This window comes from Bombina bombina, chromosome 9 (genome assembly GCF_027579735.1).
Source record: "Bombina bombina isolate aBomBom1 chromosome 9, aBomBom1.pri, whole genome shotgun sequence".
NCBI lineage: Eukaryota > Metazoa > Chordata > Amphibia > Anura > Bombinatoridae > Bombina > Bombina bombina.
This window is the reverse complement of record NC_069507.1, coordinates 289149089-289165146: the sequence shown is the minus strand read 5'-3', so window position 1 is coordinate 289165146 and position 16058 is coordinate 289149089. Positions and strand designations below refer to the sequence as shown.

At 44.0% G+C, this 16058-nt stretch overlaps 1 protein-coding gene across 1 annotated transcript in view; it reads right to left on the bottom strand.

Annotated features, from left to right (window-relative positions):
* LOC128640610 (amiloride-sensitive sodium channel subunit alpha) overlaps positions 1–16058 on the bottom strand; it is a 620512-nt gene that overhangs the window by 265376 nt on the left and 339078 nt on the right. The window contains exons 3-5 of the mRNA XM_053693079.1: positions 11264–11934; positions 10046–10236; positions 9503–9601 (exon numbers count right to left, since the gene is read on the bottom strand). Coding sequence (XP_053549054.1) covers positions 9503–9601; positions 10046–10236; positions 11264–11934 — 961 coding nt within the window. The remainder of the gene's footprint in view (positions 1–9502; positions 9602–10045; positions 10237–11263; positions 11935–16058) is intronic.

Genomic DNA, 16058 nt, shown 5'->3' with positions numbered 1-16058 from the left:
TATAGCTATAGTATGATGTAGGTGTAGGCATTCTGTGGGAGTTAGCTGGGTGTTCCTGAGGGAGTATAGCTATAGTATGATGTAGGTGTAGGCATTCTGTGGGAGTTAGCTGGGTGTTCCTGAGGGAGTATAGCTATAGTATGATGTAGGTGTAGGCATTCTGTGGGAGTTAGCTGGGTGTTCCTGAGGGAGTATAGCTATAGTATGATGTAGGTGTAGGCATTCTGTGGGAGTTAGCCGGGTGTTCCTGAGGGAGTATAGCTATAGTATGATGTAGGTGTAGGCATTCTGTGGGAGTTAGCCGGGTGTTCCTGAGGGAGTATAGCTATAGTATGATGTAGGTGTAGGCATTCTGTGGGAGTTAGCCGGGTGTTCCTGAGGGAGTATAGCTATAGTATGATGTAGGTGTAGGCATTCTGTGGGAGTTAGCTGGGTGTTCCTGAGGGAGTATAGCTATAGTATGATGTAGGTGTAGGCATTCTGTGGGAGTTAGCCGGGTGTTCCTGAGGGAGTATAGCTATAGTATGATGTAGGTGTAGGCATTCTGTGGGAGTTAGCTGGGTGTTCCTGAGGGAGTATAGCTATAGTATGATGTAGGTGTAGGCATTCTGTGGGAGTTAGCTGGGTGTTCCTGAGGGAGTATAGCTATAGTATGATGTAGGTGTAGGCATTCTGTGGGAGTTAGCTGGGTGTTCCTGAGGGAGTATAGCTATAGTATGATATAGATGTAGGCATTCTGTGGGAGTTAGCCGGGTGTTCCTGAGGGAGTATAGCTATAGTATGATATAGGTGTAGGCATTCTGTGGGAGTTAGCCGGGTGTTCCTGAGGGAGTATAGCTATAGTATGATGTAGGTGTAGGCATTCTGTGGGAGTTAGCTGGGTGTTCCTGAGGGAGTATAGCTATAGTATGATGTAGGTGTAGGCATTCTGTGGGAGTTAGCTGGGTGTTCCTGAGGGAGTATAGCTATAGTATGATGTAGGTGTAGGCATTCTGTGGGAGTTAGCTGGGTGTTCCTGAGGGAGTATAGCTATAGTATGATGTAGATGTAGGCATTCTGTGGGAGTTAGCTGGGTGTTCCTGAGGGAGTATAGCTATAGTATGATATAGATGTAGGCATTCTGTGGGAGTTAGCCGGGTGTTCCTGAGGGAGTATAGCTATAGTATGATGTAGGTGTAGGCATTCTGTGGGAGTTAGCCGGGTGTTCCTGAGGGAGTATAGCTATAGTATGATATAGATGTAGGCATTCTGTGGGAGTTAGCTGGGTGTTCCTGAGGGAGTATAGCTATAGTATGATGTAGGTGTAGGCATTCTGTGGGAGTTAGCTGGGTGTTCCTGAGGGAGTATAGCTATAGTATGATGTAGGTGTAGGCATTCTGTGGGAGTTAGCTGGGTGTTCCTGAGGGAGTATAGCTATAGTATGATGTAGGTGTAGGCATTCTGTGGGAGTTAGCTGGGTGTTCCTGAGGGAGTATAGCTATAGTATGATGTAGCTGTAGGCATTCTGTGGGAGTTAGCTGGGTGTTCCTGAGGGAGTATAGCTATAGTATGATATAGATGTAGGCATTCTGTGGGAGTTAGCTGGGTGTTCCTGAGGGAGTATAGCTATAGTATGATATAGATGTAGGCATTCTGTGGGAGTTAGCTGGGTGTTCCTGAGGGAGTATAGCTATAGTATGATGTAGGTGTAGGCATTCTGTGGGAGTTAGCCGGGTGTTCCTGAGGGAGTATAGCTATAGTATGATGTAGGTGTAGGCATTCTGTGGGAGTTAGCCGGGTGTTCCTGAGGGAGTATAGCTATAGTATGATGTAGGTGTAGGCATTCTGTGGGAGTTAGCTGGGTGTTCCTGAGGGAGTATAGCTATAGTATGATGTAGGTGTAGGCATTCTGTGGGAGTTAGCCGGGTGTTCCTGAGGGAGTATAGCTATAGTATGATGTAGGTGTAGGCATTCTGTGGGAGTTAGCTGGTGTTCCTGAGGGAGTATAGCTATAGTATGATGTAGGTGTAGGCATTCTGTGGGAGTTAGCCTGGTGTTCCTGAGGGAGTATAGCTATAGTATGATGTAGGTGTAGGCATTCTGTGGGAGTTAGCCGGGTGTTCCTGAGGGAGTATAGCTATAGTATGATGTAGGTGTAGGCATTCTGTGGGAGTTAGCGGGTGTTCCTGAGGGAGTATAGCTATAGTATGATGTAGGTGTAGGCATTCTGTGGGAGTTAGCCTGGTGTTCCTGAGGGAGTATAGCTATAGTATGATGTAGGTGTAGGCATTCTGTGGGAGTTAGCCTGGGTGTTCCTGAGGGAGTATAGCTATAGTATGATGTAGGTGTAGGCATTCTGTGGGAGTTAGCTGGGTGTTCCTGAGGGAGTATAGCTATAGTATGATGTAGGTGTAGGCATTCTGTGGGAGTTAGCTGGGTGTTCCTGAGGGAGTATAGCTATAGTATGATGTAGGTGTAGGCATTCTGTGGGAGTTAGCCGGGTGTTCCTGAGGGAGTATAGCTATAGTATGATGTAGGTGTAGGCATTCTGTGGGAGTTAGCTGGGTGTTCCTGAGGGAGTATAGCTATAGTATGATGTAGGTGTAGGCATTCTGTGGGAGTTAGCCGGGTGTTCCTGAGGGAGTATAGCTATAGTATGATGTAGGTGTAGGCATTCTGTGGGAGTTAGCTGGGTGTTCCTGAGGGAGTATAGCTATAGTATGATGTAGGTGTAGGCATTCTGTGGGAGTTAGCTGGGTGTTCCTGAGGGAGTATAGCTATAGTATGATGTAGGTGTAGGCATTCTGTGGGAGTTAGCTGGGTGTTCCTGAGGGAGTATAGCTATAGTATGATGTAGGTGTAGGCATTCTGTGGGAGTAAGCCCGCGTTCCTGAGGGAGTATAGCTATAGTATGATGTAGGTGTAGGCATTCTGTGGGAGTTAGCTGGGTGTTCCTGAGGGAGTATAGCTATAGTATGATGTAGGTGTAGGCATTCTGTGGGAGTTAGAAAACGTCCTTGAGGGAGTATAGCTATAGTATGATGTAGGTGTAGGCATTCTGTGGGAGTTAGCTAGGTGTTCCTGAGGGAGTATAGCTATAGTATGATGTAGGTGTAGGCATTCTGTGGGAGTTAGCTGGGTGTTCCTGAGGGAGTATAGCTATAGTATGATGTAGGTGTAGGCATTCTGTGGGAGCTAGCTGGGTGTTCCTGAGGGAGTATAGCTATAGTATGATATAGATGTAGGCATTCTGTGGGAGTTAGCTGGGTGTTCCTGAGGGAGTATAGCTATAGTATGATGTAGGTGTAGGCATTCTGTGGGAGTTAGCTGGGTGTTCCTGAGGGAGTATAGCTATAGTATGATGTAGGTGTAGGCATTCTGTGGGAGTTAGCTGGGTGTTCCTGAGGGAGTATAGCTATAGTATGATGTAGGTGTAGGCATTCTGTGGGAGTTAGCTGGGTGTTCCTGAGGGAGTATAGCTATAGTATGATGTAGGTGTAGGCATTCTGTGGGAGTTAGCCGGGTGTTCCTGAGGGAGTATAGCTATAGTATGATGTAGGTGTAGGCATTCTGTGGGAGTTAGCTGGGTGTTCCTGAGGGAGTATAGCTATAGTATGATATAGATGTAGGCATTCTGTGGGAGTTAGCCGGGTGTTCCTGAGGGAGTATAGCTATAGTATGATGTAGGTGTAGGCATTCTGTGGGAGTTAGCTGGGTGTTCCTGAGGGAGTATAGCTATAGTATGATATAGGTGTAGGCATTCTGTGGGAGTTAGCTGGGTGTTCCTGAGGGAGTATAGCTATAGTATGATGTAGGTGTAGGCATTCTGTGGGAGTTAGCTGGGTGTTCCTGAGGGAGTATAGCTATAGTATGATGTAGGTGTAGGCATTCTGTGGGAGTTAGCTGGGTGTTCCTGAGGGAGTATAGCTATAGTATGATGTAGGTGTAGGCATTCTGTGGGAGTTAGCTGGGTGTTCCTGAGGGAGTATAGCTATAGTATGATGTAGGTGTAGGCATTCTGTGGGAGTTAGCTGGGTGTTCCTGAGGGAGTATAGCTATAGTATGATGTAGGTGTAGGCATTCTGTGGGAGTTAGCTGGGTGTTCCTGAGGGAGTATAGCTATAGTATGATGTAGGTGTAGGCATTCTGTGGGAGTTAGCTGGGTGTTCCTGAGGGAGTATAGCTATAGTATGATGTAGGTGTAGGCATTCTGTGGGAGTTAGCTGGGTGTTCCTGAGGGAGTATAGCTATAGTATGATGTAGGTGTAGGCATTCTGTGGGAGTTAGCCGGGTGTTCCTGAGGGAGTATAGCTATAGTATGATGTAGGTGTAGGCATTCTGTGGGAGTTAGCCGGGTGTTCCTGAGGGAGTATAGCTATAGTATGATATAGATGTAGGCATTCTGTGGGAGTTAGCCGGGTGTTCCTGAGGGAGTATAGCTATAGTATGATGTAGGTGTAGGCATTCTGTGGGAGTTAGCCGGGTGTTCCTGAGGGAGTATAGCTATAGTATGATGTAGGTGTAGGCATTCTGTGGGAGTTAGCCGGGTGTTCCTGAGGGAGTATAGCTATAGTATGATGTAGGTGTAGGCATTCTGTGGGAGTTAGCCGGGTGTTCCTGAGGGAGTATAGCTATAGTATGATATAGATGTAGGCATTCTGTGGGAGTTAGCCGGGTGTTCCTGAGGGAGTATAGCTATAGTATGATGTAGGTGTAGGCATTCTGTGGGAGTTAGCTGGGTGTTCCTGAGGGAGTATAGCTATAGTATGATGTAGGTGTAGGCATTCTGTGGGAGTTAGCCGGGTGTTCCTGAGGGAGTATAGCTATAGTATGATGTAGGTGTAGGCATTCTGTGGGAGTTAGCTGGGTGTTCCTGAGGGAGTATAGCTATAGTATGATGTAGGTGTAGGCATTCTGTGGGAGTTAGCTGGGTGTTCCTGAGGGAGTATAGCTATAGTATGATGTAGGTGTAGGCATTCTGTGGGAGTTAGCTGGGTGTTCCTGAGGGAGTATAGCTATAGTATGATGTAGGTGTAGGCATTCTGTGGGAGTTAGCTGGGTGTTCCTGAGGGAGTATAGCTATAGTATGATGTAGGTGTAGGCATTCTGTGGGAGTTAGCTGGGTGTTCCTGAGGGAGTATAGCTATAGTATGATGTAGGTGTAGGCATTCTGTGGGAGTTAGCTGGGTGTTCCTGAGGGAGTATAGCTATAGTATGATGTAGGTGTAGGCATTCTGTGGGAGTTAGCCGGGTGTTCCTGAGGGAGTATAGCTATAGTATGATGTAGGTGTAGGCATTCTGTGGGAGTTAGCCGGGTGTTCCTGAGGGAGTATAGCTATAGTATGATGTAGGTGTAGGCATTCTGTGGGAGTTAGCCGGGTGTTCCTGAGGGAGTATAGCTATAGTATGATGTAGGTGTAGGCATTCTGTGGGAGTTAGCTGGGTGTTCCTGAGGGAGTATAGCTATAGTATGATGTAGGTGTAGGCATTCTGTGGGAGTTAGCCGGGTGTTCCTGAGGGAGTATAGCTATAGTATGATGTAGGTGTAGGCATTCTGTGGGAGTTAGCTGGGTGTTCCTGAGGGAGTATAGCTATAGTATGATGTAGGTGTAGGCATTCTGTGGGAGTTAGCTGGGTGTTCCTGAGGGAGTATAGCTATAGTATGATGTAGGTGTAGGCATTCTGTGGGAGTTAGCTGGGTGTTCCTGAGGGAGTATAGCTATAGTATGATGTAGATGTAGGCATTCTGTGGGAGTTAGCCGGGTGTTCCTGAGGGAGTATAGCTATAGTATGATGTAGGTGTAGGCATTCTGTGGGAGTTAGCCGGGTGTTCCTGAGGGAGTATAGCTATAGTATGATGTAGGTGTAGGCATTCTGTGGGAGTTAGCTGGGTGTTCCTGAGGGAGTATAGCTATAGTATGATGTAGGTGTAGGCATTCTGTGGGAGTTAGCTGGGTGTTCCTGAGGGAGTATAGCTATAGTATGATATAGATGTAGGCATTCTGTGGGAGTTAGCCGGGTGTTCCTGAGGGAGTATAGCTATAGTATGATGTAGGTGTAGGCATTCTGTGGGAGTTAGCCGGGTGTTCCTGAGGGAGTATAGCTATAGTATGATATAGATGTAGGCATTCTGTGGGAGTTAGCTGGGTGTTCCTGAGGGAGTATAGCTATAGTATGATGTAGGTGTAGGCATTCTGTGGGAGTTAGCTGGGTGTTCCTGAGGGAGTATAGCTATAGTATGATGTAGGTGTAGGCATTCTGTGGGAGCTAGCTGGGTGTTCCTGAGGGAGTATAGCTATAGTATGATGTAGGTGTAGGCATTCTGTGGGAGTTAGCTAGGTGTTCCTGAGGGAGTATAGCTATAGTATGATGTAGGTGTAGGCATTCTGTGGGAGTTAGCTGGGTGTTCCTGAGGGAGTATAGCTAAAGTATGATATAGATGTAGGCATTCTGTGGGAGTTAGCTGGGTGTTCCTGAGGGAGTATAGCAATAGTATGATGTAGGTGTAGGCATTCTGTGGGAGTTAGCTGGGTGTTCCTGAGGGAGTATAGCTATAGTATGACGTAGGTGTAGGCATTCTGTGGGAGTTAGCTGGGTGTTCCTGAGGGAGTATAGCTATAGTATGATGTAGGTGTAGGCATTCTGTGGGAGTTAGCTGGGTGTTCCTGAGGGAGTATAGCTATAGTATGATGTAGGTGTAGGCATTCTGTGGGAGTTAGCTGGGTGTTCCTGAGGGAGTATAGCTATAGTATGACGTAGGTGTAGGCATTCTGTGGGAGTTAGCTGGGTGTTCCTGAGGGAGTATAGCTATAGTATGATATAGATGTAGGCATTCTGTGGGAGTTAGCTGGGTGTTCCTGAGGGAGTATAGCAATAGTATGATGTAGGTGTAGGCATTCTGTGGGAGTTAGCTGGGTGTTCCTGAGGGAGTATAGCTATAGTATGATGTAGGTGTAGGCATTCTGTGGGAGTTAGCTGGGTGTTCCTGAGGGAGTATAGCTATAGTATGATGTAGGTGTAGGCATTCTGTGGGAGTTAGCTGGGTGTTCCTGAGGGAGTATAGCTATAGTATGATGTAGCTGTAGGCATTCTGTGGGAGCTAGCTGGGTGTTCCTGAGGGAGTATAGCTATAGTATGATATAGATGTAGGCATTCTGTGGGAGTTAGCTGGGTGTTCCTGAGGGAGTATAGCTATAGTATGATATAGATGTAGGCATTCTGTGGGAGTTAGCTGGGTGTTCCTGAGGGAGTATAGCTAAAGTATGATGTAGGTGTAGGCATTCTGTGGGAGTTAGCCGGGTGTTCCTGATGGAGTATAGCTAAAGTATAATGTAAGTGTAGGCATTCTGTGGGAGTTAGCCGGGTGTTCCTGAGGGAGTATAGCTATAGTATGATGTAGGTGTAGGCATTCTGTGGGAGCTAGCTGGGTGTTCCTGAGGGAGTATAGCTATAGTATGATGTCGGTGTAGGCATTCTGTGGGAGTTAACCGGGTGTTCCTGAGGGAGTATAGCTATAGTATGATGTAGGTGTAGGCATTCTGTGGGAGTTAGCTGGGCATTCCTGAGGGAGTATAGCTATAGTATGATGTAGGTGTAGGCATTCTGTGGGAGTTAGCCAGCGTTCTTGAGAGAGTATAGCTATAGTATAATGTAGGTGTAGGCATTCTGTGGGAGTTAGCCGGGTGTTCCTGAGGGAGTATAGCTATAGTATGATGTAGGTGTATGCATTTTGTGGGAGTTAGCCGGGCGTTCCTGAGGGAGTATAGCTATAGTATGATGTAGGAGTAGTCATTCTGTGGGAGTTAGCCAGCGTTCTTGAGGGAGTATAGCTATAGTATGATGTCGGTGTAGGCATTCTGTGGGAGTTAGCCGGGCGTTCTTGAGGGAGTATAGCTATAGTATGATGTCGGTGTAGGCATTCTGTGGGAGTTTGGCGGGCATTCCAGAGGGAGTATATCTAGAGCATGACAAAGGTGTAGGCATTCTGTGGGAGTTAGCTGGGCATTCCAAAGGGAGTATAGCTAGAGTATGATGTAGGTGTAGGCATTCTGTGGGAGTTAGCCGGGTGTTCCAGAGGGAGTATATCTAGAGTATGACGTAGGTGTAGGCATTGTGTTGGAGTTAGCTGGGCGTTCCATAGGGAGTTTATCTAGAGTATGATGTAGGTGTAGACATTCTGTGGGAATTAGCCAGCGTTCCTGAGGGAGTATAGCTATAGTATGATGTAGGTGTAGACATTCTGTGGGAGTTAGCTGGGCGTTCCAGAGGGAGTTTAGCTATAGTATGATGTAGGCATTCTGTAGGAATTAGCTGGGCGTTCCACAGGGAGTATAGCTACAGTATGATGTAGGTTAGGTGGTTTGTGGGAATTAGCTTGGCATTCCAGAGGAGTGTAGCCAAGACATGACATAGGTGCAAGCGGTATTAGGGGGCTGGGCGTTCCAGGGGGGTATAGCTAAAGTATGATGTAGGCATTCTGTGGGAGATAGCTGGGCATTCCAGAGGGAGTATAGCTATAGTATGATGTAGGTGTAGGCATTCTGTGGGAGTTAGCCGGGCGTTCTTGAGGGAGTATAGCTATAGTATGATGTCGGTGTAGGCATTCTGTGGGAGTTAGCCGGGTGTTCCAGAGGGAGTATAGCTATAGTATGATGTAGGTGTAGGCATTCTGTGGGAGCTAGCTGGGTGTTCCTGATGGAGTATAGCTATAGTATGATGTAGGTGTAGGCATTCTGTGGGAGCTAGCTGGGTGTTCCTGAGGGAGTATAGCTATAGTATGATGTAGGTGTAGGCATTCTGTGGGAGATAGCTGGGCATTCCAGAGGGAGTATAGCTATAGTATGATGTAGGTGTAGGCATTCTGTGGGAGTTAGCCGGGCGTTCTTGAGGGAGTATAGCTATAGTATGATGTCGGTGTAGGCATTCTGTGGGAGTTAGTCGGGTGTTCCAGAGGGAGTATAGCTATAGTATGATGTAGGTGTAGGCATTCTGTGGGAGCTAGCTGGTTGTTCTTGAGGGAATGGAGAGAGACAGCAAGTAGATACCATGAGACACACAAACATAGGAGTGGCAACAAGAAGACACAATGAGACACACACACCTAGGAGAGAGACAGCAAGTAGATACCATGAGAAACACACACCTAGGAGTGGCAACAAGAAGACACAATGAGACACACACACCTAGGAAAGAGACAGCAAGTAGATACCATGAGAGACACACACCTAGGAGTGGCAACAAGAAGACACAATGAGACACACACCTAGGAAAGAGACAGCAAGTAGATACCATGAGAGACACACACCTAGAAGAGAGACAGCAAGTAGATACCATGAGAAATACACACCTAGGGGAGAGACAGCAAGTAGACATCATGAGAGACACACACACCTAGAAGTGAGACAGTAAATAGACAGGATAAGAGACATACACCCTAAGGGAGAAGGGACACACTCTTGTGGTAGAAGAGAGAGTGTAAGGAAATATATGTGCTTAGGGGAGAAGATAATAAGAAAACAATAACCTGCTGGGTGTATTCACTGTTATATAAATTTGTCACATTAACATCGCTTCCATCTTCTGAGCAGTCACTATACTGACCTCCCAATCGTTGGACGGTTTCCTGTGGGAACCAATATTCATCAGTGGGTTTGCTCTGTAGAACAATTTACTAAATCTCTGATTCAAACCTAACTTAACCTTCACCACAATCTCTCTTTACACAATCAGAACATTTCATCTCATGAATAGCCTATGCTCACTTCAGCTCTTGCACACCCAATCTTGTTTCACTACAAATAAACACATTCACCTCTGTCTCAAGTATGCTCACTTTCCTATCTTACCACCCAAGGCTCTTGGATACCCGCCAAACTAACCAAATCCCTTTACATAGCCTACAGCTGCATTACTTATCTTGCACCCCTGCTTATTCTAAACCTACATCCTAAACATAATTATCCAAGTCTACCTTGCATGCACATCCAGCAAATGATAGACAAGGTCTCTACTTGTCCTTTACAATCAATCATAGTAACCCTCATGATGAATAAATATTATATTAAACCTTTTTCATGCCAATTGATGTCTCTACTCCAGGTTGAATATTGAACCCTCGGTCATCCATGAAGGGTGATTCATTTTGGCCATGAACAACAAAACGTGCTCCTGCTACAGTGGAGAGTAGAGGGATGTAATCGTTTTGCTCAGCACGCAAGACAAGTGTCAGACCTGAAAGATAAAAGTATCTAATTACTACTGGAGAATACTGGGAACAATTGTTGGGTTCACCCTCCCTCCTTTTTGTACTCTCTTCTCCCCTCTCCCACTTCAGATAGTCTTATCCTATCTAACTCTTATCACAATTCTCAAATGCAGTACATTTATATATCCTTCATTTACTGGCTTCTACAAGCTACTTTACGATATTTTGGGGATTATAACAGATTTTATTATTATTGAAATACTATTTTATATATTGTTCTCAGAACCCTTTAAGGATCTAGGTACTTGAATAATGGACTGCCTAATCATGTTAAACAAAATCTTTGATATGGACGTTTAACTTGACAAGTATGAATCTCTGTTCACAATGGTGTTTATTTTTAGTTTTTGTTTTGTTTTATTTCTTTGTATCAAGTGGTGGCTTTTTGTTCCTTTGTACTAGTTGTATTGTCTAACCACCCAAAAAATCTAATAAAAAAAAATATCTGGAAAAAAATAAGTTTTTATTTACACAAGTGACAGTTTTTATTCAGGAAACACTTTGGACACTCTACAAATGCCAGACATTCTAAATATGACATCTTCCTTAGATCAAGCAACCAATTTATTGGCCATGATACATCGGAGGACTTTTCACTTGCTGCTGATCTGGCACCTGTCCTGGCTATGCAGAGCTCTAGTTGTCTAGCTGTTACTGTTTATGCTAATCCCATGATTGTTCTTGGCACCACTGACACCTATTTGCTAATTCTGTATCTAACTACACAGACCAATAGTTTCTAATTGTATGCATGATCCTGGTTAATTTGTCTTCCTGCTGCTAGTAATATGCTTGTTCAGGGTTACAGTAACTTCCAGTTGCTGATCTTATGCCTGCATGTTGCTGGCTGCTTTCACTTGCAGTTGGCAATCCTTTGACTTTTTCTGGATACACTGGTTTCTATTTTCTTTTCCTATATCTGTCCCTGGCTATGTTGCCTTCTAGCTGCCGATAAAATACCTGTCTGACTTTCTGTTGCAAATCCCATGCCTATTTTTGTTTACACTGGATTTCAATTGCCAAATCCTGTGCCTGTTTCTGCCTGCACTGACTTCCAATGGTCAATCCTGTGTCTGTTTCTGGCGGCAATGACTTCCAATGGCCAATCCTGTGCCTGTTTCTGGCTGCAATTACTTCCAATGGCCAATCCTGTGCCTGTTGATGGTGGCTCCTTCAACTTCCAATGGCCAATCCTGTGCCTGTTTCTGACTGCACTGACTTCCAATGGCCTATCCTGTGCCTGTTGATGGCTGCTCCTCCAACTTCCAGTGGCCAAACCTGTGCCTGTTTCTGACTGCACTGACTTCCAATAGCCAATCATGTGCCTGTTTCTGGCTGCAATGACTTCCAATGGCCAATCCTGTGCCTGTTTCTGGCTGCAATGACTTCCAATGGCCAATCCTGTGCCTGTTGATGGCTGCTCCTCCAACTTCCAGTGGCCAAACCTGTGCCTGTTTCTGACTGCACTGACTTTCAATGGCCAATCCTGTGCCTGTTTCTGGCTGCACTGACTTCCAATGGCCAATCCTTTGCCTGTTGATGGCTGTTCCTCTGACTTCCAATGGCCAATCCTGTGCCTGTTGATGGCTGCTCCTCTGACTTCCAATGGCCAACCCTGTGCTTGTTGCTGGCTGCTCTGACTTCCAATGGCCAATCCTCTGCCTGTTGCTTGCTGCTCTGACTTCCAATGGCTAATCATATGCCTGTTGTTGGCTGCTCTGACTTGCTATTGCCAATCCTGTGCTTGTTGCTGGCTGTATTGACTTCCAATGGCCAATCCTGTGTCTGTTGCTGGCTGCTCTGACTTCCTATTGCCAACCCAGGGCTTGTTGCTGACTGCTCTGACTTCCTATTGCCAACCCAGTGCTTGTTGCTGGCTGCTCTAACTTCCTATTGCCAACCCAGGGCTTGTTGCTGACTGCTCTGACTTCCTATTGCCAACCCAGTGTTTGTTGCTGGCTGCTCTGACTTCCAATGGCCAATTATGTGCATTTTGCTAGCTGTTCTGACTTATAATTGCCAGCCCTGTGTCTGTTGTTGTCTGTTCTGACTTCCTATTGCCAAACTTGTTCCTGGTTACACTGACTTTAAATTTAGAATCATATATCTGTTTCTGGCTGCTTTGACTACCAGTTGCCAGTCATGTGCCTGTTGCTGGTTACACTGACTTCTAGTTGCTGATATTATGTCTGTTTCTGGTCAATCTGACTTCTAGTTGTCTATCCTATTCTCATTGCTGGCTACTCTAACATCAAGTTGCCTATCCTATGCCCATTTCTGGTTACCATAACTTCCAGTTGCATATCCGATGCCCATTTCTGGTTACCATAACTTCCAGTTGCATATCCGATGCCCATTTCTGGTTACCATAACTTCCAGTTGCATATCCGATGCCAATTTCTGGTTACCATAACTTCCAGTTGCATATTCGATGCCCATTTCTGGTTACCATAACTTCCAGTTGCATATCCGATGCCCATTTCTGGTTACCATAACTTCCAGTTGCATATCCGATGCCCATTTCTGGTTACCATAACTTCCAGTTGCATATCCGATGCCCATTTCTGGTTACCATAACTTCCAGTTGCATATCCGATGCCCATTTCTGGTTACCATAACTTTCAGTTGCATATCTGATGCCCATTTTTAGTTACCATAACTTCCAGTTGCATATCCGATGTCTATTTTTAGTTACCATAACTTCCAGTTGCATATCTGATGTCCATTTTTAGTTACCATAACTTCCAGTTGCATATCCGATGTCTATTTTTAGTTACCATAACTTCCAGTTGCATATCCAATGTCTATTTTTAGTTACCATAACTTCCAGTTGCATATCCGATGTCTATTTTTAGTTACCATAACTTCCAGTTGCATATCCGATGTCTATTTTTAGTTACCATAACTTCCAGTTGCATATCCAATGTCTATTTTTAGTTACCATAACTTCCAGTTGCATATCCGATGTCTATTTTTAGTTACCATAACTTCCAGTTGCATATCCGATGCCCATTTCTGGTTACCATAACTTCCAGTTGCATATCCGATGTCTATTTTTAGTTACCATAACTTCCAGTTGCATATCCGATGCCCATTTCTGGTTACCATAACTTCCAGTTGCATATCCGATGCCCATTTCTGGTTACCATAACTTTCAGTTGCATATCTGATGTCCATTTTTAGTTACCATAACTTCCAGTTGCATATCCGATGTCTATTTTTGGTTACCATAACTTCCAGTTGCATATCCGATGTCTATTTTTAGTTACCATAACTTCCAGTTGCATATCCGATGTCTATTTTTAGTTACCATAACTTCCAGTTGCATATCCGATGCCCATTTCTGGTTACCATAACTTCCAGTTGCATATCCGATGTCTATTTTTAGTTACCATAACTTCCAGTTGCATATCCGATGCCCATTTCTGGTTACCATAACTTCCAGTTGCATATCCGATGCCCATTTCTGGTTACCATAACTTCCAGTTGCATATCCGATGCCCATTTCTGGTTACCATAACTTCCAGTTGCATATCCGATGCCAATTTCTGGTTACCATAACTTCCAGTTGCATATTCGATGCCCATTTCTGGTTACCATAACTTCCAGTTGCATATCCGATGCCCATTTCTGGTTACCATAACTTCCAGTTGCATATCCGATGCCCATTTCTGGTTACCATAACTTCCAGTTGCATATCCGATGCCCATTTCTGGTTACCATAACTTCCAGTTGCATATCCGATGCCCATTTCTGGTTACCATAACTTTCAGTTGCATATCTGATGCCCATTTTTAGTTACCATAACTTCCAGTTGCATATCCGATGTCTATTTTTAGTTACCATAACTTCCAGTTGCATATCTGATGTCCATTTTTAGTTACCATAACTTCCAGTTGCATATCTGATGTCCATTTTTAGTTACCATAACTTCCAGTTGCATATCCGATGTCTATTTTTAGTTACCATAACTTCCAGTTGCATATCCAATGTCTATTTTTAGTTACCATAACTTCCAGTTGCATATCCGATGTCTATTTTTAGTTACCATAACTTCCAGTTGCATATCCGATGTCTATTTTTAGTTACCATAACTTCCAGTTGCATATCCGATGTCTATTTTTAGTTACCATAACTTCCAGTTGCATATCCGATGTCCATTTTTAGTTACCATAACTTCCAGTTGCATATCCGATGTCTATTTTTAGTTACCATAACTTCCAGTTGCATATCCGATGTCTATTTTTAGTTACCATAACTTCCAGTTGCATATCCGATGCCCATTTCTGGTTACCATAACTTCCAGTTGCATATCCGATGCCCATTTCTGGTTACCATAACTTTCAGTTGCATATCTGATGTCCATTTTTAGTTACCATAACTTCCAGTTGCATATCCGATGTCTATTTTTAGTTACCATAACTTCCAGTTGCATATCCGATGTCTATTTTTAGTTACCATAACTTCCAGTTGCATATCCGATGTCTATTTTTAGTTACCATAACTTCCAGTTGCATATCCGATGTCTATTTTTAGTTACCATAACTTCCAGTTGCATATCCGATGTCTATTTTTAGTTACCATAACTTCCAGTTGCATATCCGATGTCTATTTTTAGTTACCATAACTTCCAGTTGCATATCCGATGTCTATTTTTAGTTACCATAACTTCCAGTTGCATATCCGATGTCTATTTTTAGTTACCATAACTTCCAGTTGCATATCCGATGTCTATTTTTAGTTACCATAACTTCCAGTTGCATATCCGATGTCTATTTTTAGTTACCATAACTTCCAGTTGCATATCCGATGTCTATTTTTAGTTACCATAACTTCCAGTTGCATATCCGATGTCTATTTTTGGTTACCATAACTTCCAGTTGCATATCCGATGTCTATTTTTAGTTACCATAACTTCCAGTTGCATATCCGATGTCTATTTTTAGTTACCATAACTTCCAGTTGCATATCCGATGTCTATTTTTAGTTACCATAACTTCCAGTTGCATATCCGATGTCTATTTTTAGTTACCATAACTTCCAGTTGCATATCCGATGTCTATTTTTAGTTACCATAACTTCCAGTTGCATATCCGATGTCTATTTTTAGTTACCATAACTTCCAGTTGCATATCCGATGTCTATTTTTAGTTACCATAACTTCCAGTTGCATATCCGATGCCCATTTCTGGTTACCATAACTTCCAGTTGCATATCCGATGCCCATTTCTGGTTACCATAACTTCCAGTTGCATATCCGATGCCCATTTCTGGTTACCATAACTTCCAGTTGCATATCCGATGCCCATTTCTGGTTACCATAACTTCCAGTTGCATATCCGATGTCTATTTTTAGTTACCATAACTTCCAGTTGCATATCCGATGCCCATTTCTGGTTACCATAACTTCCAGTTGCATATCCGATGCCCATTTCTGGTTACCATAACTTCCAGTTGCATATCCGATGCCCATTTCTGGTTACCATAACTTCCAGTTGCATATCCGATGCCCATTTCTGGTTACCATAACTTCCAGTTGCATATCCGATGTCTATTTTTAGTTACCATAACTTCCAGTTGCATATCCGATGTCTATTTTTGGTTACCATAACTTCCAGTTGCATATCCGATGTCTATTTTTGGTTACCATAACTTCCAGTTGCATATCCGATGTCTATTTTTGGTTACCATAACTTCCAGTTGCATATCCGATGTCTATTTTTAGTTACCATAACTTCCAGTTGCATATCCGATGTCTATTTTTGGTTACCATAACTTCCAGTTGCCTATTCTATGCCCATTTCTGGTTACACTG